This window comes from Meles meles, chromosome 6 (assembly GCF_922984935.1).
Source record: "Meles meles chromosome 6, mMelMel3.1 paternal haplotype, whole genome shotgun sequence".
NCBI classification, from domain to species: Eukaryota; Metazoa; Chordata; class Mammalia; order Carnivora; family Mustelidae; genus Meles; species Meles meles.
In genome coordinates this window covers 134100856-134123708 of record NC_060071.1, presented here as the reverse complement: position 1 = coordinate 134123708, position 22853 = coordinate 134100856, and the positions used below count along the sequence as shown (strand labels likewise).

Here is a 22853-nt window from a genome sequence, read left to right as displayed (position 1 = left end):
TAAATACAAAATCTTAAAAAAAAAAAATTCTCAAAGTGGGGCGCCTGGGTGGCTCAGTGGGTTAAAGCCTCTGCCTTCAGCTCCGGTCATGATCCCAGGGTCCTGGGATCGAGCCCCACATCGGGCTCTCTGCCTGGCAGGGAGCCTGCTTCCTCCTCTCTGCCTGCCTCTCTGCCTACTTGTGATCTCTGCCAAATAGATAAATAAAATCATTAATTAAAAAAAAAATCCCCAAAGTGCAGGGTCTGAAGAGCTTCTAGGTTGGTGACCACAATCCATATACCGGCAAGGCAACGGGCGATGTAGCCCAACTCCAAGGGGATAGAAGCTCCGGTACTTGGGCCCCTCCTAGATTTTGCCTTCCGTGTCTCTTTATCTGACTATTCATCTGCATCCTTTCTCATATCTTTTAATAAACTGGTAAGTGTAAGTATTTCCCTGAGTTCTCTGAGCTGCTCTAGCAAATTATCAAATCCAAAGAGGAGGTCATGGGAACCTCCAACATACAGTCAAGTCAGACAGCAGTTGTGGGTAACCTGGGACCTGCGACCTGAGACTGGCATCTGAAGTTGGGGCGGGGGGGGGGGGCATGACATTCTCATGGGACGAAGCCCTTAACCTGTGGGATCTGACGCTATCTCCTGGCAGTGTCACAGAATTGCTTGGTGTGAGGGGGAAAAAATCCCACATCTGCTGTCAGAAGTGCTGCGAGTGGGAGTCTGTAAGAGAGTAAAAGAGAAACTCAGGAGGACTACGCGTTCTTTATACCTCCCAGCAAAGGAACGGAGCCTCAGGCAATAGTCAGACGTTCCCCCCAGTCTCTGCTACTTCATGAGGAGGTCCTTTCACCAGACAGAGAGAATGCGCACACAAAGTTCCTCCCTCTGTTGACCTCAGTAGAATCTACTTGGTAATAACCTCTGCTCTTCAATCCCTCCCCACAATACCCTTTCAAATATTTACAGACTGCTATCACTTTTCCTGCAAGTTCCTCCTCAGGCTGACCATTTCCAGTTCTCTCAGTCATCCCTCAGGTGACCTCTGACCACACTGGCCTCCTTTTATTGTTCCTCTTTGTTCCATTTGAAGAAAGCAGCTAAAATGGACAACTTCTTCAAATGTGTTCTAATCCACACAGAGTACACTAAGACTATGACCTCTTAATAAGGATACAATATTTCTTGATATAATACTCTGAACACTAGTTTTGTGTCTCTTTCCTTATTTTTTTCTTAAAAAAAAAAAGATTTATTTATTTGACACAGAGAGAAATCACCAGTAGGCGGAGAGGCAGGCAAAAAGAGAGAGGAGGAAGCAGGCTCCCTGCTGAGCAGAGATTCCAGGACTGTGGGATCATGACCTGAGTTGAGGGAGAGGCTCTAACCCACTGAGCCACCCAGGCGCCCCTCCTTATTTTTTTCTTAAGTTTTTATTTAAATTCTAGTTAGTTAACATACAATGTAATACTAGTTTCAGGTGTACAATATAGTGACTCAACACTTCCATAAATCACCCCGTGCTCATCACAAGGGCACTCCTTAATCCCCATCATCTATTTAACCCATCCCCCATCCACCCACCTCCCCTCAGGTAACCATCAGTTTGTTCTCTAGAGTTAAAAGATGGTTTCTTGGTTTCTTGGTTTGGCACTAGATTTTTTTTAACTGCAGACTTATCCTGTTAGCCTAAATAAGTCAATCAAGATCTCCAGGGCATATAAAAATAAACTTACTCCAAGCCCAGTATCACCTGTGCTCTATTTTTGAAACAGATTTTTGGAAAATAATTGACTTTTTAACTTTAATGCAGGGCTTTGCATATCTATATTATTTCAAATTAAATTTTTGAAATTATAGTAATGCATGCTTTACTCATTGTAGAACAAATTAAATGCACATAAGAAAACATTTTACATTTACCCTTCAGACTTTAATATACAAATAATCCATTATTCAGTGTAGGAAAAACAAGCAAAAAGAAACAAAAAATGGTATAACCAACCACAAACCCATTAGCCAAAGATAACCTTTGTTAACATTTTGGTGCATATCCTTTCAGAAACGTATTTATAAATATAAATACACATACATATGTATATATATATATATATAGACAGAGAGAGAGAAGGAAGGGGAGAGAGATGTATATACATCTATATGTTTATATATCCTGCCTCCTATCTCCAGTCACTAATTTTGTGTGGGGCATGAAGACCATAAATAAGTTCTACTGGAAAATACTGTATCATGAGTTGATCAGTTCGGACTATAATACACACTAGCTCAAGGTCCTGTAACTTACAGCTTTTCATTAATTATTCCATTAATGTTTCAGAGTTTCCACTCATCCTAGGACTCAAATCCATACACACACACACACACACACACACACACACATATATATATATTTCTTGTGTTTATATTTCTGAAAGGACAGGCACAGATGTAAGTGAACATTACTCATTTTTCAGAGTCAATAGAAATGGCACTATATCATAATTTTAAATGACTGCGCATTATCCAATAGTCTATACTAACATTTCTTTAACCAATCCTCAAGTCTCTACTGTTAGAGCTGGAGTTTTTTGAAATCTTTCACCGTCATAGATGATGATGTTGTATCGGAAATGTCTACAACCCTTTCTTAAGAACTCCCCCTGTCCACAGCCCTGAAGGAACAGTCCCTGTGACCAAGATCTACTACGCTGGCCGTGCTTACTGATTTTTGGTGAACATGTGCCCAAAAGTCAGTCCAATTCTCTTCCCCAAAATCTGGGGTTGGTACCACAGGTCAAAACAGACAGTGAAGAGCCTCAGGTCAGGGACAGAGCCTGCCACTTGGGAGAAGCCTTCACAGGCCATGTAAAAGCAGATGACTAAGCACTGAAGACAACTGCCAGAGACAGGAAAAGGATCATTTACGCAAAGAGAAATAGAAACAAGGGACCTTGGGGTCCAGGAGGAAAAGAGACACAGACACCCCACCTGACCACTTACTTTCTAATTCTCGTAACATCCAACAGTGCTTCCTGCAATTTGATTCTGCGAGATTTCTTTATGTCCTAACAGTTAGCTTTCTTTCTACTTTTTATTGTAAAATACATCGTACATATAAAAGATGGCATGAAAACGAGACACAAAGCTAAAAACATTAATACCAATACCTACTGAGTCAGTAATGATGTAATTATTTGTACTTTAGAAGTCCTCTAATGCCCCTTCCCAATCATATCTCCCCATATTCTGAATTCTGAGTAAATTATGCCCTTGCCTTTTTATTCCCTTTATACATTTTAGGTATATTAATTACTGCTTTGTAAAAACTTTTTTTCTTTTTCAAAAAAATTTTTTTAAGATTTTATTTATTTGACAGAGATCACAAGTAGAAGTAGGCAGAAAGGCTGGCAGAGAGAGAGAGGAGGAAGCAGGCTCCCTGCTGAGCAGAGAGCCCGATGCGGGGCTCCATCCCAGGACCCTGGGATCATGACCTGAGCTGAAGGCAGAGGCTTTAACCCACTTAGCCACCCAGGTGCCCCTCTTTTTCAAATTTTTACTTAAATCCTAGTTAGTTAAAACTTCTTTATTTTAGAAAATTTTAAATATGCACAAAATTAGAGAGCAGTGGAACAGAGATTCATGTACTCATTATCTTTTCAACATTTTACATCTTGTTTCTTTTGTTCCCTACCGTCCTGCCCCACCACCACACACACAGTGGATTATTTAAAGCAAAGTGAAGACATCATTATATTCATTTAGAATACATCTCTAAGGAAAAAGGCTTTCAATATAGGTATGGCACCATTATTGTTACTGCAAAATTGGCAATTCCTTAATATCATTTAATATCCAACCCACATTCAAATGCCTCCATTGTCTCAGATTTTTTCCCTAACAGCCAGTTTATTTGAAATCAGGAGCCAAATAAGGTTCACACACTAAATTTAGTTTATATGTGTCTTAGGTGTCTTAATCTATATCATTCCCCACCCCATTGTTTTTCATACAATGTATTTGTTGAAATGAAAAGTCATATGACCTGCAGATTTTCCCACATTCTGAATTTGGATGACTGAATTTTCATGATTTCATGATTCTTCTATTCACTATATTACCTGTAAATCGATCTTAGATCTAGAGCTGTCCTGTAATACAGTAGCCACTAACTTGTAGCTCAATTAAAATTAAAATTAAATAAAAATTAAAACTCAGTCTCCTGGTCTTATTAGTCACATTTCAAGTACCCAATAGCTCCAGGTTGCTAGTGGGTACTGGATAGCACAGAAACATTTTCATCATCAAAGAAAATTCTTTTGGATGGTGTTAACCTAGAGATTTAGATCCAGGTTCCGTTTTGATCTCACAGAAATACTCTAGACACGGCTCATGAAATTCCTATTGCATCACATCAGGAAGCACAAAATATATGCTTGTCACAACTTTAATGATATAAAGAATGGTGAGTGGGTTCATGTTTTCAGCCTTAGTTCACCTAATGGCTTTAGTAGCCATTCATGATCACTATCCAAAATAGATCCCTCATTTCATAAGAGACTAGAAAATGACTTTCATAGTTCTAATATTTTCCACATTTATGAGTTAGAATTCTTCTATTAAAGAAAAAGATCTCCTCTCCATCAACCATTTAGTTACTCTTAAGTATTACTCATGAAAGGGGGGCAAGAGGGGTGCCTGGGTGGCTCAGTAGGTTAAAGCCTCTGCCTTCGGTCCTGGTCCTGGGATCGAGCCCCGCATTGCACGGGGCTCTCTGCTCAGCAGGGAGCCTGCTTCTGCCTATCTCTCTCTGCTGCCTCTCTGCCTATTTGTGATCTCTGTCTGTCAAATAAATAAACTCTTTAAAAAATACTATTAAAAAAAAGGCAGGATAGAAGACTGAATCTTCTCTCATTGTCAGATACTAAGCATCACAGCAATCTCCATGGGTTTTGTAAAGTAGTTTTAGAAACATGCAGTGTTAACATATTTTATGTGTTTCAAGTTTTCCTAGTTTTGGCCATTGGGAGCTCTATTTAGAGTTGGCTCCTGTGTTCCAAGCAGTCTTGCTTATAACAAAAGTTCCGAGCTCATCTTACATATGCTCTGCCCCAGCCATTTCTCTAAGGAGTCCCAGTTCCTACTGATGAGAAAAGGTACGCACAGCAACCACATCAAAAAGGGAACCATGAGGGGTGCCTAAGTGGCTCGGTGGGTAAAATGTCTGCCTTCAGCTCAGATCATGATCTCAAGGTCCTGAGATTGAGCTCCGCATCGTGCTAAATGGGAAGGGTGCTTCTCATTCCCCTTCTGCCCCTTCCTACCCCATGCTCATTCTCTCTCTCTCTCTCTCAAATTAAATTAAATTAAATTTTAAAAAGGGAACCATGAGTTAATGGCTTTGCCTAATACATTCAACAGACCTTTACTGGGTCCCTGCTATGTGCCAAGCACCATACTCCATCCTGGGAATACAGTTAAATTATACATGATTTGTGCCCTGAAAGAGCTCAGTCTACAGAAGAAGAGAAACTCATAAACAGACAATTGTAATACAAATGTGTTATTATTTAGAATAGAATTATGCCCTTGATATCACAGGAACACAGGGGGTATTTAATTTAGGGAAGAAAGGTAATCAAAGGACATTCCTGAAAGATACAGCAATTATGCTTTCTTAAAGAACAGTAGGACTCAGCCACAGGCAAGGGCATTGAAAAAGGGCACTGCAAGCGAAGAGGATTAAATAAGCAAAAGCAAGAACACAAAAAAACACCATGGCATAACTATAGAACATTGATGAAAAAATTAATGCAGACATGAAAAAAAAAATGGAATGACATCCCAGGTTCATAGACTGGAGCTTAACACCGTTAAAATGTCCACATTAGGGGTGCCTGGGTGGTTTAATGGGTTAAAGGTTTGCCTTCAGCTCAGGTCATGATCTCAGGGTTCTGCTCCAAGTGGGCTCCCTGTTCAGTGGGAAGTTGGCTTCTCTCTCTGCCCCTCCCCTCTCCCTACTTGTGCTCTCTCTCTCTCTCTCTCTTCCTCTCTCTCAAATACATAAACAAAATCTTAAAAAAAAAAAAAAAGAATGAATGATGAACAACACTGGAGATATCATACTTGCTGGTTTCAAAATATATTACAACGCTATAGAAATTTTTTAAAAGAGTATGGCGTAAAAACAGACCGTAGACCAAGGAAACAGAGTAAGAGTCTAGAAAAGCATCTATACATCGATGATCAACTGATCTTTGAAAAGAGTGCCAACAGTACACAATGCGGAAAGGATAGTCTCTCCAACAAATTGTGTTGGAAAAACTGGTTATCCACATGCAAAAGAATGAAATTGGAAGCTTATCTCACATTACATAAAAATAAACTCAAAATGGATTAAAAACATGAGACTTAGTAGCACCTGGGTGGCTCAGTGGGTTAAAGCCTCTGCTTTCAGCTCAGGTCATGATCCCGGGGTCCTGGGATTGAGCCCTGCATCAGGCTCTCTGCTCAGCAGGGAGCCTGTTTCCTGCTCTCTCTCTCTCTCTGTCTGCCTCTCTGCCTACTTGTGATCTCTGTCTGTCAAATGAATAAATAAAGTCCTAAAAAAAAAAATGAGACTGAAACTATAAAACTCCTAGAAGAAAACAGGGGTAGAGCCTCATGACGTTGGTCTCATAACAAAGCTTTGTGATTTTACGGACATGACACCAAAGCACAAGCAACAAAAACAGATATAGACAAGTGGAACTGCCCCAGACAGAAAAACTTCCGCAGAGCAAAGGAAGTCATCAACAGAGAAAATGACAACCTATGAAGCAACAAAAAATACTTGCCAACCATATATCTGAAAAGAGGTTAATTTCCAAAGTAAATTTAAAACTCCTACAACTCCATAGCAAAACAATCCAATAATCCAATCTTAAAAATGGGCTTAAGACTGAAATATACATTTCTCCAAAGAAGACATCCAAATGGCCAAAAGGCGTATGAAAAGATGCTCAGCATTACTAATCATCAGGAAATGCAAACCAAAACCACAAAAATGAGATATCATCTTACACTGTTAGGATGGCTATTATCAAAATAACAATAACAGACAAGTGCTGCAGAGGATGGGTAGAAATTGGAACCCTTGCACCTATTACATAAGAATGCAAAATGACATAGCCACTACAAAAAACAGTATAAAGATTCCTCAAAAAATTAAAAATAGAATTACCATATCATCTACCGATCCCATTTCCGGGTAGTCATCCAAAAGAATTTAAATCAAGATCTCAAAAAGATATTAAGGCTCCAATGTTTCAGTGTAGCACTACTCAAAATAGCCAAGATGTGATAACAACCTAACTGTCCACCGACGGATGGATAAAGAAAATGTGGTAGATACACACAATGGAATATTATAATATTTTTTAAGAAAAGGAAATCCTACAATATGTGGGATTGAGAACATTACGCTAAGTGAAATAAGCCAGTCATAGAAGGACAAATATTGCACAATTCCATTTATGGAGGTATCTTAAATAGTCAAACTCATAAAATCAGAGAGTAGAATGATGTTTGTCAGGGTCTTCAAGGAGAGGAAAATGGGGAATCGCTAATCAATGGGTATAAAGTCTAAGTTATTTAGGATGAGTAAGTTCTAGAGATCTGCTATACAATATTGTGCCAATAATTGACAATACTGTATTATACACAAAAAAAGTGTAAAGGAAATATTTAGAAGTACTTCACAGAAACAAAAAGAATAAACATGAGTAAAATAAACAAATAAAACACCACGGCTGTTCCGTGTGTACAGGAAGTTCCGTACGTGCAGAGACCTGAGCCAAGAGACACAGTTCCATCAATTTAACTCAACACTTAACGAATTCCTAACAAGTGCTGGCTCCACACTAGTGACGAGATGATGCACTAACGCAGACACAGATCTAGCCCTCATAAAGCTTTCAGTCTAGCAGGAAAGCCTGAGAAGGACCTTTATCCCACAGATGATCAAGAATTTTAAGCTTAAATTTAAGCTAAGAAATGACACGGTCAGATTTGCATTTTTTTGGTAGGATCCTAAAGCAGCTGATGGTAAGATGGATCTTACCCGATCAGATAGGAGGCCCTGGCAAAGTTCACAGGAGAGATAATGAGGACGTAGTAGTAATATCTGAGACAGAGCAGAGAGGACTTGATTGGAAAATCATTAGGTGATCAAATTTGTTTTTAGGATGCCCACGCTGGCCACACTTATTTCCTTACTAACTTTTCATAAACCATCTGTGTGACATATTCTAGAACTTTGCTGAGAAGCTGTTTCAAGTTTAATGGTTACAGATTCTGAATTCTAATCTCTTTTTCCCTTTGGATAATTGATACATGGGTTCATTTCTAGTCCCTGACAGTCCTCAAAGATAGCACAGGATTACAACTGCGGTTCTTTCAGGGTCCTGGATGTAGCAGTCACCTTAGGATCTTCTGGCTTTCAAATACTCAACCTTCTCCTGGAGGGGACTGACGTCGTAAACAGTACACAATGGAAGTCAGATTGGAAGATCCTTCTTTTCTAAACCCAGGAAGTTAGACACCACGCACATGACATAAAATAGTCCCACCAAGAACTGGAAATAGTGGTACAAAGGAGGGAGGGGATGCATCTAGCAGCAGCCAAATGGCCCTCACCAAATTATTCTTGCTGCTTAGCCTCTGGACCAGCCTACTCTTCAGCCTTCCAACAATGCGGTGAGCCTCCTATATTCTTCCAATAATCCATTTTCTGCTTAAGGCAGCCAACATTAGTTTCCATTGCTTGTAATCAAGAACTCTCACCAAAAGACCTGGATAGCACTTGCTTGGATCCAAAAGTCTGAACTTAAAGTAATTAGATATTCTATCTTCATTCTGCTCATCTTCACAGCCAAGACCTAGTGAGCCTTAGTGAGCCTCACTATATGTCAGTTACTTTCTAAGCATTTTCTAGGCATCATCTTTTTGATTCCTCACTGAACTGCATAACCACTGAAATTGATACTACCATTACTTCCTTTTAATCATTCAAGAAATTGAAGCTCAGCAAAATCAAGTAACTTGCCCAAGATGGCCAACAAACAGAAATAGAAGTGGTAGGAGTTCAGTCAGTCCAAGTCCAAAGTGAGCACTCTTTTTTTTAAAAAGACTTTCTTTATTTATTTATTTGACACACAGAGAGAGAGAGAGAGTGAGAGAGGGAACACAAGCAATGGGAGTGGGAGAGGGAGAAGCAGGCGTCCCGCTGAGCAGGGAGCCCGATGTGGGGCCCAATGCTGAAGGCAGACGCTTAAGGACTGTGCCACCCAGGTGCTCCTAAAGCTAGCACTCTTAATACGACTGCTCTTCAGGGGCGCCTGGGTGGCTCAGTGGGTTAAAGCCTCTGCCTTTCGCTCAGGTCATGATCCCAGAGTCCTGGGATCGAACCCCGCATCGGGCTCTCTGCTTGGCAGGGAGCCTGCTTCCTCCTCTCTCTCTCTCTCTGCCTGCCTCTCTCCCTACTTGTGATCTCTATCTGTCAAATAAATAAATTAATTTAAAAATCTTTTAAAAAAATACGACTGCTCTTCAAAGCTTTATTGTGAAATGTAACACATATACAGAAAAGCACCCCAAAATGTGCAGTTCAATAAATCACCACAAAACTACCACCTATACAAACCACCTAGGCCAAGAAACAGATCATTCCTAGCCCTTTACAAGTCTCACTCATGACCCTCCCAATCATTACTGGCAATCATTATGACCCTTCCTCCATAATCATTTCCTTGCTTTTCTTTACAGTTGGGCAACCTAAATATGCGTTCCTAAATAGTGTTACTTTATTCTGCCTGAAATTTATATAAAGAGAAATAATGCAGAATATTTCAAGACTAGATTCTTTCACTCAACATGTTTGAAAGATAACTATGTTGTTATAAGTTTGTTCGTTTTCATTGCTATATAATATTCCACGAATATACCATAATTTATCAATATACCATTGCTGAAATTTGGGTTCATTCTAGTTTTTAGCTATTATGAATGATGCTGCTATATTTTTGTTCATGCTTCTTGGTACACATGTGCATGCACTAATTTTGTATATAAACCTAGGAATGGAATGGTTGAGTCATAGAAATATGAATAAACCTTGGTAGAAAATGCCAAACTATTTTCCGAAGGGGTTGTAGCAAATACGCACTCCTGCTGGTATTGAGGAACATTCCTATTACTCTGTACCCCCTCCAATACTTGGTCATATTAATAGTTTTTATTTGGGTCATTCTGATTGGTGTATGCTCCTTTAGTTTGCATATCATTGATGACTTGTTTCTTGACAATCAGGAAATTTTCTTTTATAAAATACCTGTTCAATCTTTTGCCTATTTTACTATTGGAGTGTCTTTTTTTTTTTAATCAAATGATCCTTTATTGAAATATTTTCCTTTGTAGTCCTCAACTAGTTGGGCATTCCACACTATACCACTGTTGAGGTCATCTATGATGTCATGAGGGTGGTGGCCTTCAACATCACAGCCCAGTCTGGCAGTCCGAGGATGACTTTAATGGTTCCAGAGAGTTCTCTAACTAAAGATGGGTGCCCCATCTGTCCAGCAATGTCAACAATCTCATCAAAACTGTTATTTCCATTGTACTTAATGTTTTTCTGCTACTTTGTACAGCTTGGCAGTTCCTTGAGGGCTTTGATAATGAGGGCAGAGGCAGAAAGTACCACCTCAGTCTGGACCTATCTGTCCTGAATGTCATTTTCACTGTAATCCTCAGGCCCTCCCTTTCCAATCACCAGTTATTTTGGCTAGGTCACCATCACCCTTTTTGGAAGAAAGACTCAGGAGGCCAATTTTGGGGGCCTGGGCAGACAGGGCACCAACTTCCCCACTGGTACACCCCAGGTATATGACTTTGACTTCACTGGGGTTGAATTTAGGCAGCACAGTGCAGGCAGCTGGTATCAGATGAATCCAGGTTAAGGGCAACCAAAGAAAGGTGCAACTTTTCTTTGCACCAGCTAAAAGCTGGATTGTCTTTTTATTACTTATTGGAGTTCTAAACACAAACCTTTTGTTAATTACACATTACAAATACCTGCTCCTATAGTGATTTACCTTCACTTTTTAATGGTTTCCTTTCGTGATGCAAAGTTCTTCATTTGAATGTAGTCAAAATGTGTCAGTCTTTTTCTTTTTAGTCCTTTGTATGTCCTCTTTGAGAGATCTTCCCCTACACTGAGGTCAATATATTCTCCTATACTATCTTTTAGGAGCTTATTATGTTGCCTTTCACATGTTGGAATGCAATCCAAACAGAATTGATATTGTGTGTGTGTGTGTGTGTGTGTGTGTACGGTGTGTGAGGTAGGGATTAAGTTTCTTTTCTTTCCCATCTTTTCTTTTAGGATATTCAATAGTCCCAGCAATATTTATCATTCTTTCTCACTGCTCTACGGTACAATCTTTATTGCAAATCAAAGATTGTGTTTCTAGGATTTTATTCTATTCCTAGGGCCTATTAGACTATTTCATAGAAGCTTTAGAATAAATCTTGATACCTAATGGAGCAAATCTTTCCAGCTTGTTCTTATTCACTCAAGTATTTTCATATATGCTATTTATGGCCTTTCATACCTCTATATATTTTTTAAAACCAGCTTGTCAAATTTCCATGCAAAACCCTGCTGGAATTTTTACTGGGATTATTTTATCTATATATCAAGTTGGGGAGAATGAACACCTTTACAATATTAAGTCTTTCTATCTAAGACTATGATACATCTTTCCATTTATTTATTCTTTCATGTCTCTCAATAATTACAGGGTCTTGGTCACAGACACAAGATGACAAAGGGGACGACATCATTTGGAAAGTGTTCCAATAAGACGTGGACATTGTGCCACCACTGTGGCTCTAAGCCCTACCACCCTCGGCCTGTGGCAAATGTGTTATCCTGCCAAGAGGAAGAGAAAATATCACTGGAGTGCCAAGGCTAAAAGACAAAATCCCACTGGGGCTGGTCGAATGAGGCAGCTGAAAATTGTCTACCCCAGATTCAGGCCTGGATTCCGTGAAGGAACATCACCTAAAGCCAAGAGCATAGCTGTTGCAGCAACCAGCTCCTCTTAGGGATTTCAACAATTAATCACACAATAAATGTTCTGGTTTTTAAAATAATAATAATAATAATCATAATAATAATATAATCTGCACAAAGGCTTTGCCTATATTTTGTGAGATTTATTCCTAGGTATCTGAACTTTCTTTACTCTCTGGTAGATAATATTTTTATATATTTTCCAACTTCATTGCTGGTACAGGCCTACTTCATTTTACTGTGCTTCGCACTACTGCACTCTGCAGGTAGGGCATTTTTGACAAATTGAAGGTTTGTGGCCACCCTGTGTCAAGCAAGTCTATCAGCACCTTTTTTCCAACAGCATTTTTTCACTTCATGTCTGTGTAATATTTGATAATTCTTGCAGTATTTTACTTTTTCATTACTATTATTATATTTGTTATAGGGATCTATGATCAGTGAATACATCTCTGCTGAAAGCCCAGTTGATGGTGAGCATTTTTTAGCAATATTTTTAAGGTATTATACTTTTCTTTAGACATACTACTACTGCACATTTAAAAGACTACAAGAGAGTGTAAACATCACTTTGACATGCATGAGAAACCAAAAACTTGCACTTCACTTACTTTATTGCAGTATTTGCTTTATTGCAGTGGTTTAGAACTGAACCTACAATATCTCTGAGGTAAGCTTGTATATATAAACACGATGAAATTTTGCATATTGGCTCCGTACCCATCAATCTGGCCAAACTTGTCAGTTCTAATAACTGATCTGTAGATTCTCCTGAATTTTCCAGATATATAGTCATCACCAGCAAATGACAGATTTAATGGGATTCTTTTCTAATTTTTATATATTCTCTTTCTTGGCTAACTGTATTAGCTAGAATACCCATGAAATGATGAATATTAAGTGGTGAGAATGGGCTCCCTTGTCTTATTCCCGATCTCCAGGAGAAAACTTTCAATCTCACTATTAAGTTTGATGCTCCTTATAGGTTTTGTTCTTTTATTCCTACTTTGCTATGAGTTTTGAATCATAAATGGAGATTGAATTTTATCAAACACTTTCTCTGCATCTATTAAACTGATCATTTTTATCTACTAGTATACTAAAATAGTGATTTACACTGACTTTTAAAGAATGGTAAAACTACCTTGCATTCCTGAGAAAACCCAACTTGGTTGTATATATTCCTGGATTTAGTCTGCTAACATTCTGTTCATGACTTTTTCCATCTATGTTAATGTGAGATGAAATTGTGAATTTCCTTTCATCTGAGATCATTTTGATTCTCTCCAAAGATTTCAGTTATTCCTTAAGTGCCACTCTGCAAGTGACAAATCCTGTTTTTGATTATCTAAAATATCTTTATTTCATCTTCATTCCTAAAGACTGTTTTCCTGGGGAAAAAAAGTTATATTGGTATTTCTTTCAGGATTCTAAAGATGATCTAGCTTCTATTGCTCTGTGCAGAAGTCAGCTGTCAGTCCAATTACTATTCCTTTGAAGGCAAACTGTAATTTTCCTCTGGCTACTTTTCTCCTTACATTGCTTTTATAGCAATTTTTTAAAAAGTTCTGTCTGGGGGCGCCTGGGTGGCTCAGTGGGTTAAGACTCTGCCTTGGGCTCAGGTCATGATCTCAGGGTCCTGAGATCGAGCCCCACATTGGGCTCTCTGCTCAGCAGGGAGCCTACTTCCCACTCTATCTCTGCCTGCTGCTCTGCCTACTTGTGACCTCTCTCTCTCCCTGTCAAATAAATAAATAAAATCTTAAAAAAAAAAAAAAGTTCTGTCTGAAAGAGAGAGAGACAGAGCACGCAAGTGCGAGCTGGGGGAGGGGCAGAAGACGAGGGAGACGGTCTCAAGCGGACTCCTTGCTCAGCGCAGAGCCTGACGCCGACTGGGCTCCATCTCACAACGCATGGGATAGTGACCCGAGCAGAAACCGCGAGTCGGATGCTTAACTGACCGAGCCACCCAGGCGCCCCAGTTTTATAGCAGTTTTAACTTAGTGTATACCTACTATAGATTTCATTGTACTTATCCTGCTTGGGCTTCTTAAATCTGTGCATTCTATTAGCTTTGGAAAATTCACAGCTATTATCTCAACAAGCATTGCTTCCGTCCATTCTTGCTCTCCTCATCTTCTAGGACTCCAATTATATAAATATTAGACCTTTTCACAATATCATCTATGTCTCTTACCTCTTTCCAGAATTTCCCATTGTTGAATTTTTACATATTTCCTTCTGGACATTTTCTTCTGACCAGTTCACTATTCTCTCTTCAGACATAGTAACTTTTTGCTAAACCCATCAACTGAGTTCTAAATTTTCATCTGTATGTTTTAATTATAGAATTTCTATTTGGTTCTATTTTTATAAATTTTAATTCTTTGCCCAATTTCTCAAACTTGTCTTTTATCTTGAACATAATAAATATAATTGTGTTTCAGTCTGTTGCCCCTTTGGATCGATTCATACTGTCTATTTTTTCTTTTGATTTTTGTTCATGTTCTCTTCTAGGAATCTGGCTATTAATCATATGTGCCAGAAACTGTTCTCATAAAATTATCTGTAGAAACAATCTGAAGCCAAATCTAAATAAGCCTCAAGAGGTTTGCCTTTGCTTCTTCCACATACTTGGGGACACTAGCAGCCTGGGGCCACCTTAACTCAATTTCGTGAACTTAAGAATTTTCTGAAACTGAGCTGCACTCCCGCAATAGCTGTTCTTAATTTACCCTTACTTCCAGAACATGGCCTTTTCCTAGTCCCAACCTAGAGAAAAGGGAGTTCACCATGGTTCCCCCTATTTGGTTGTTTCTGGTTCTGAATATTTCTTGTTGCTTTAGTCCACAGAGGCACATTCACAGTCTTGACCAGCTTCCTCGCTCAAGAATCCAGCATATACCATCAGAGGAGAAAGGAGCCCCCAAAATGGACTCTCATCGTTGGACTTCTACCTTTATACTTCTGCCCTGACCTTGATTATAGCCTGGTAATTCTTCATTATCTGGCTAGCCCTCCAGGATCTTCAAGCAAATATTTGCATGCTGACAATTATTTTCTAATTGTCCCCAGTGGGAGAACTGATCCGATTACCTAGTCTGCCATTATTCCAAACAGAAACCAACACTGCCTCTTCACCTTTTGCAGTTTGAAAATACCTTTCTGAATAAAATGGAAACAAAATAGAACTTTCAAAAGTTGGCCTTCTTTCTGTCACTGGCTCACAGTATCAGCTCATCTAAGTGGTGGTTCTATCTGCCTTTGATTTATCCTTAGACAGAAATGAAATCCGCACAAAAATAATGAAGAACAGTAGTGGATTTGAAGAATAACATGAAATTAATCCCTAAAGAGATTTACAACCTATATTTCATTAAAAAAAAATTCATCTGAGAGAAAAAAGCCTAGAAAGGGCCAGTTCCTGATTAGCAGAAATATCAAAGATGTATAGAATGTCTTTTATAATACAAGCACAGTGAAGAATCTCATGAAACATTTGAGGTTTTTTTCTGAATAGATAATATATCCACATTATCCAGAATTCAAAAAGCATAAAAGTATACGGTGAAAACGTCCATCTCCATCCCCACCACCAAAAGCAACTAACGTTATGAGGTTTTGTATAGTCTCCCAGAGCTACCTGATGCACATAAGTGTGTGTGTGTATTTGTATATATTCTTTTTTATACAAATAATGAGCATACCTAAAGATACTTTTTTCCCATTTATATCTCAGAGATCTTTCCATAACTATACATGAAAAGTTTTCTCATTTTTTTCTATAGTTGATTAATATTTCATTGGCTGGATATTCCATAATTTATTTAACCAGTTCCCTACTGATGGACATTTATGTCCTTTCTAATCTTTTGCCATTTCAAGCCATGCTATAAAAATCTTGTGTGTCCTTAAATAGGCAAAAGAATAAATCTAGAGGATAAATTCCTGGAAGGAATGGATCAACGAGAGCACATACTGTAATTGTGACGGATACTGACTAATTGCCCTCCACGGCATTTGTATTAATTTACAGTCCTAACAGCAATGCATGAAAGTCCTTGTTCCTGCACCCCTGCCAACATAGTGAGAGATCAAACTGCCTGGCATATAGATCATTTCCATGTCCCTTAACAGAAATTAGCTTGAGCATTTTTCATATGCTAGAAGCCACTTCTAGCACCTGAACAGCTTAATGTAGGGGGGAAAAAAGAGTAAAAAGGAATAGAGCTCATGATTTTTAAGGTTAAAGGTTTATGCTAAATCATGTAAGAACTACTGATAAAACAACTTGTAACAGGGTTCAAAGAGGCAGGAAGTAAGAAAAGGAGAAATACTGAAGTTTATTTCCAGCAGTATCAGGTGTGGAAAATGTAGTCCTGTTGTAGAGAGAAAACCATTATAAACAGCTCGTTGGGTTTCCTAAATCTACTTAGTGACATTTAGACCACTATAAAGAAGAAAAAGCCAATTTTTCCATACAGAGCTTTTTTTTTTTTTTTAATTTATTTATTTGACAGACAGAGATCACAAGTAGGCAGAGAGAGAGGAGGAAGCAGGCTCCCTGCTAAGCAGAGAGCCCCATGTGGGGCTCGATCCCAGGACCCTGGGATCATGACCTGAGCCGAAGGCAGAGGCTTTAACCCACTGAGCCACCCAGGCTCCCCCATACAGAGCTTTTAATGTGTCAGCCAAACAGACCAATTCTACAAGTACTCTGAGAAGAGATCAGAGAAACCAGGACAGGTTTTGCAAATTTAAATGGTATATGGGAAAATGTGTCTTTTTAAAATTAAAATGGCTATGTATTTACTTTAACAGGTAATGGGAAAAGTTGCTACATCAAAATAGTAATAACACAGGTATCATTTAAAATGAAACAAAATTTTAAATGTCAATTTAAAGAAAAAATAGTAACCAAATAATTTTGGAATGTATTCTCTAACGTGGCAAAAACCATGACATGGTACCTGCATGGCCAAAGTCTTAGAAACAATAAACAGAGAAAGGAAAATGGAAGCTCAAGAATAAATTTATAGGGGCGCCTGGGTGGCTCAGTGGGTTAAAGCCTCTGCCTTCCTCTCTGCTCAGCAGGGAGCCTGCTTCCCTTCCTCTCTCTCTGCCTGCCTCTCTGCCTACTTGTGATCTCTGTCTGTCAAAAAAATAAGTAAAATCTTAAAAAAAAAAAAAAGAATAAATTTATAGATGACAGCCTCTAAAGCAAGGTGAAGAGTTAAGAAATTTTCCTATAATGATTTATGTTTGACAATATTTAAAATACTAGTTTTCTATGTTACCAGCATTCTGATTGTGCTACAGATTTAAATTTATTGTGTACTTTGTACTTTCTCTCCAAAGAACCAAGAAACAGGTTTTTTCTAAAGCATTTGAATATCAGGTCAGAGTTCTTTAGAACAGGTCTCATAGGACTTCTCCTTCACTAAACAGGCTGCAAAGAGATAATTAGCCTGGCCTTTTAGATTCAAGGGCAGAGGAACCAAAAGCAGGTTATGTGGTTATAAACTCAAGAGGCTTAAACAAAAAAAACTGGCTGAGCTTATATTCCAACCAAATCCCAAGACCACATGAGCTAATTTCTCATCAGTCCTTATGAGTGAAACTGGCTCCTCTTGGTCATTCAGATCACAAACCTTGGGTTATACCGTCCTGGAATGATGACAGGACTAACTGGCTATCTCAACACCACAAAAATACAACCACTATCAGAAAACAAAATAAAACAAAACAAAAACAAAAAACCACTACCACAGCCAGACAAATTTATACCATTTTGATATAAAACTACAACAGAAAACCAAAAAACTATAAGGGCTCTTTGACATAAATTTCCACTGTTCTGCTGCATCCACTAAGATAGCCACCAATTTTTTAATTTCAATGTGAATTGAAATAGCTACAATATGCAACATTTCCATCACTGCAGAAAGACTTATCACACTGCTCTAAGACCTACGTAAGAATCATGACAAGTTCACCTGACCTGTGTCCAGTCGTTAGTGTCTAAGTGCCTTGATAGATCTCAGGGTCGTTTACACCAATCTCATTTCTAATGTTAACTTCAAGGTCATAAGAGACTTTGCCCTTTATTTTCCACAAAGCTCTCTAAACTTAAAAAAAAAAAAAAAAAAAGTCTGTTCTTCAGTGATGCAACATGTATGCCTCCGAGAGTTTCACTATGATCTAGTGATATCTCTCCTGGGGACTGAAGGACCCAGGTGCCCCAAATAAGAGATTATTCGAAACAATTACAGTTTGCAAAACAATAAGAGCACCGTGGTCACTCTATAACGCTGAGTTCAGAAGAACATAAAGAAGTTCTTTGACTTCACTAAAACTTCAGCTAACAAACATAACGACACACAAAAGGTACTCTCTGCAGAGTATATTAAAAAACAAGTTACGATTATCCTAGATAATTATAAATTCCTGTTTTGAAGGAATAAGATACACTGAAAGATCAAAACCTTTACTTTTTTGTTTAATAAAAATCTTCAATTCAATAACAACAAAATGTTCAAACTCATTTCTTATTGCTGTCCCTCTGTGAGAGGATGGCAGAAACCTCCTCCTTCAATTTCATTCTATCTCAGGCCTCTATTGTTTACTTACTGGATCATTTTTTAGAGGAAGGTGGCAGAAGGATCCAAACTCCTAATTTGAAGCAATTTTTTTTTTTAAGATTTTATTTATTTATTAGACAGAGAAAGATCACAAGCAGGCAGAGAGGCAGGCAGAGAGGAGGAAGCAGGCTCCCTGCTGAGCAGAAAGCCCAGGCAGGGCTTGATCCCAGAACCCTGGGATCATAACCCAAGCCGAAGGCAGAGGATTAACCCACTGAGCCACCCAGGTGCCCCAAAGCAGTTTTTTTTTTTTTTTTTTAAGATTTTATTTATTTATTTGGCACAGAGAGAGACAGTGAGAGAGAGAATACAAGCAGGGGGCGTGGAGAGGGAGAGGAAGGTCTCCTGCTGAGCACGGAGCCTGAGGTGGGGCTCAAGCCCAGGACCCTGGGATCACCACCCGAGCCAAAGGCAGACACCTCTAACAACTGAGCCACCCAGGCACCCCTGAACAGTTTTTTTTTAAGTTTATTCCCCATGTTACACAACTCTGAGCCAAACCAGATGCGATTTCCACCCCACTTTGGAAACCCAGCTTCATGCTAACTCAGCATTTCTCAACAGCCGCCCTGCTGATATTTGGGGCCAGATAATTCTCCACTGGGGGGGCTGCCCTGTGCACTGCAGGGTGTGGAGCGGCATCCCTGACCTCTACCCACTAGTTATCACTGACAGCCCTCCCCCTCCTCCCCAGCCCCAGCAGTGACAGCCAAAACATCCTCTGAGCATCCCCAGGCTAAATCTCTCCTGCTTGAGATTCACTTTTTAATCCCAAGAACATTCTTAATTATCTCAACCCTAATTCTTCATATGCATTTGGTGCTCCTCCTAGTCTCTGTGTTGAGACCTTGTCTCACAATCCAGCAAATATTTATAGAACCTCTAGGACACAACATAAAGGGCTCTAGGAGATAAACAGGAGACAGATTCTGTCCTCCCCTCAAGCTGATTTCTTGGGGGTAAGTACATAAAGAACTGTAATAACAGACACTCAATTATATAATGTTTTGAGTTGCTGATGTTTGTTCCCCAGGTTCTCTCCTCTTACCAAACTAAAAACACCTTCAGGGCAAAGACCATAACCCACCCTGGAATACCAATATTGGATCAACAGCCAATAAAAACAAACGATTGTAAGCGTCATCGAAACAAGGTGACAATTTCATACAGATAGTAAAATTGCCACAGTAACTTAGGCAGGTAAGTTAAGCCCTCTCAGGTATGGTTTGTTCTATAAAATGAGGAAAAAGGGGCACCTGGATGGCTCAATCAACTGAGCATATGCCTTCGACTCAGGTCGTGGTCTCGAGGTCCTGGGGTCCAGCTCTGCCTCACATCGGGCTCAGTGGGGAGTTTGCTTCTCCCTCTCCCTCTGCCCCCCTCCCAACTGCTCATGCTCTCTCAAATAAATAAAATCTTTAAAAATAAAATAAAATGGGGGCACCAGGGTGGCTCAGTGGGTTAAACCTCTGCCTTCAGCTCAGGGTGTCTGTCCTGGGATGGAGTCCCACAGCAGGAATCTCTGCTCAGCAGGGAGCCTGCTTCCCCCTCTCTCTGCCTGCCTCTCTGCCTATTTGGGAACCTCTGTCTGTCAAACAAATAAATAAAATCTTTTAATAAAATAAAACAGGGAGAAAATTACTGTTGACCAGATTAAGTCAGATAATATTAGTAAATCTTTGTCCACTTTCTGGCACAGAGAAGCATTCAATTAATGTAAGTTATCATTACTATTATTTTATTAGCAACAAATCCTACCTCAAGGGGAAGAGTGTGCTCTGGGCTACAGTAACAAGCCCCTACAGATGGAAAAAGAAACCAACATTCACCCTCCTAAGGGCAAGAGGAATTAAGTAACCAGAAGTATTTCTATTAATGTCCTGGGGTGAGGAGGAGTAAATGCAGAACCCAATTTAAAAGTAGGGGGAGGAAATCACACTCTCAGAGACAAGCCCACCATCAGAGTTGACAATTCTTAAGACTTTTCTATTTTCAAATGTTTCGGTTTGTTTGCCATAAGCATACAAGGAGCTTAAGGGGAAGTAAAAAAAAAAAAAAAAAAAAAAAAGAAGAAGAAAGAAAAAGCACAACCCTCAACTTATTAATATTGACATATGCAATGAGATATGTCTGCTAAATGAGACTGTCTGTTGAATCTTTAAGAAATTATGCTTAAGGGGCGCCTGGGTGGCTCAGTGGGTTAAAGCCTCTGCCTTGGGCTCAGGTCATGATCCCAGGCTCCTGGGATAGAGCCCCGCATCTGGCTCTCTGCTCCGCAGGGAGCCTGCTCCTCCCGCCCCCCCCCACCCCCCCCCCCCCGCCTCTCTGTGAAATAAATAATCTTTTAAAAAAAGAAGAAGAAATTATGCTTAAATCATCTACTGCTATAATGTTAAATACATGCCATCAATTTTGAACATCCTACAAAGCATCAAAGTTCATACAAAGGAGAAAAAGGCAAAAATTGTTAGATGTTTTAAAGTAAGAAATCATAAAGTCATGGGGAAAGCTGGGTGATTCAATGGCATCTTTGTGTTTGACTGAAGTAGTATGAGAGGACGGGAGATACTTGGGATAGAAGTAAAAGATGACAAGAATCCCCATGCAGGAAGACACACATCCAGGAACACCTCTGACAGCACAGAGAGCTGGGGTGGGCACACCACAGATCTGATTCTCAGAGTAATGAGTAACACCAGTTACAGCGTGTGCCGGGGGCTAGGCACCAGGGCCTCACCCACATTGGCTCATGTAACTGTCCGGGCAATCTTACTAGGCGGGTACTATCAGTACCCACATTTTACAGATGGGGAAACGGAGACAGGGAGAAGTGACTGGCCCAAGGTCACTTAATCAGTACACTGAGGATTCAGACTCCAACCCAGACGCCCGCACCACCTCTACCACTATAGCTGATGGTATCTATTTCCATTCCAGACTTGAAAAATTAATTTCTACCTGCCACTTAGTGAAACCAGTTCTCTCCCCCACCCTCTGAAGCTCCACCTGTGGCGAGCAGAAGGAAGCCCGAGGGCTCAAAGTGCGGTGGATGCACCCTTCGCCTCTGGCTGCTGAGCCCCCAGCGTAGGAACCCGCGTAGGTAGAAAGGGCGCCCGTCTCCTGAACCAGAAGACGAGGGTGCCGCCGGCGAAGGAGGGAGGTCGCCAAAGTCCCTATTTCAGCCCCTAGGTCCTGCCTTTGCTCCAGCCGCGACGCTCAACTCAGAGGACCCCAGCACCTTCCGGCTCCCATTCCGCTTCTCGTCTCCCGCTATCCGAGCGACCGAGAGGAGGCGGCGGCGAGGCGCGGGGGCCTGTGTGCTGGGTGCTGGGGGGCCGGGGCCAAGCGGGGCGCAGGCCAGCGGCGGGCGAGGGTGCCCCGCCGGCAGAGAGCGCGCGGAAAGGCTGGGCCGGGACAGAGGTGGGCAGCGGGGTGCGGAGCCACGAGCAGGGGGCAGCGAGGCCGGCGGGTCTGGGGGCCGCTTCCTAGGAGGGACCCGCGGGCGAGCTGAAGCTCAGGAGGCGCCGGGGGCAGAGCAGCCCGGTCACCGCCATCTGCGCCGAAGGGAGAAAGGAAGCGGGGCGGGAACCACAGCGTTTCAAAACAGGAGTAGCGAGCAAGCTCAAGCGCAGTCCCGGGCCGGGCGGGGGCGGCGGGGGCGGCGGGGGCGGCGGGGGCCGGGGTGCGGCCGCGGGGGAGCGAAGGCGGGGGCTCTGCGCGCGAAGGGGACGCCCGGGCGGGTCCGCGCCGCCAAGGGGCGCGGGGCAGAGCGGCACAGGGCGCGGCCGAGCCTCGCGCGACGAGCGGGGCCCCGAGGCCGGGCGGACCCACCCGCCGGCCCCCGGCTTGCGTACCTGAGGCGGCCGCCTGGCTCCCCTCCACTCCCGGGCCGTCCCCGCAGCGGCCCGCCGGCCCCCCGGCCGCCTGCCGCTCCGACATCTGCAGCCGGCTCCGCGAGCGCCTCCGCCGCCGGCAGCCAGTGGCTCCGGAAACAGACGAAGGCCGAGCGAGCGCGGCAGTTAGCGGCCGCGCGCCGGGAGGAGCCGAGCGGGGCCCGCGGGCCGGAAGGGGCAGCGCGCCGGCCCCCGAGCGGCCGCAGGGGCTTTG

The 22853-nt window shown here is 41.3% G+C and overlaps 1 protein-coding gene and 2 pseudogenes across 2 annotated transcripts in view; 1 reads left to right on the top strand and 2 right to left on the bottom strand.

Moving 5' to 3' along the window:
- TMED8 (transmembrane p24 trafficking protein family member 8) overlaps positions 1 to 22724 on the bottom strand; it is a 41302-nt gene extending 18578 nt beyond the window's left edge. The window contains exon 1 of one of the 2 annotated variants that reach the window (XM_046008081.1): positions 22601 to 22724. In XM_046008081.1, coding sequence (XP_045864037.1) covers positions 22601 to 22685 — 85 coding nt within the window. In that variant the 5' untranslated portion in view covers positions 22686 to 22724. Of the gene's footprint in view, positions 1 to 18735; positions 18771 to 22600 lie in introns of those variants that run through there. The other variant, XM_046008082.1, reaches the window with a different exon arrangement.
- On the bottom strand, positions 10452 to 11093 carry LOC123944797 (annotated as a pseudogene).
- LOC123943768 lies at positions 11852 to 12137 on the top strand (annotated as a pseudogene).
- Positions 22725 to 22853: the final 129 nt, after the last annotated feature.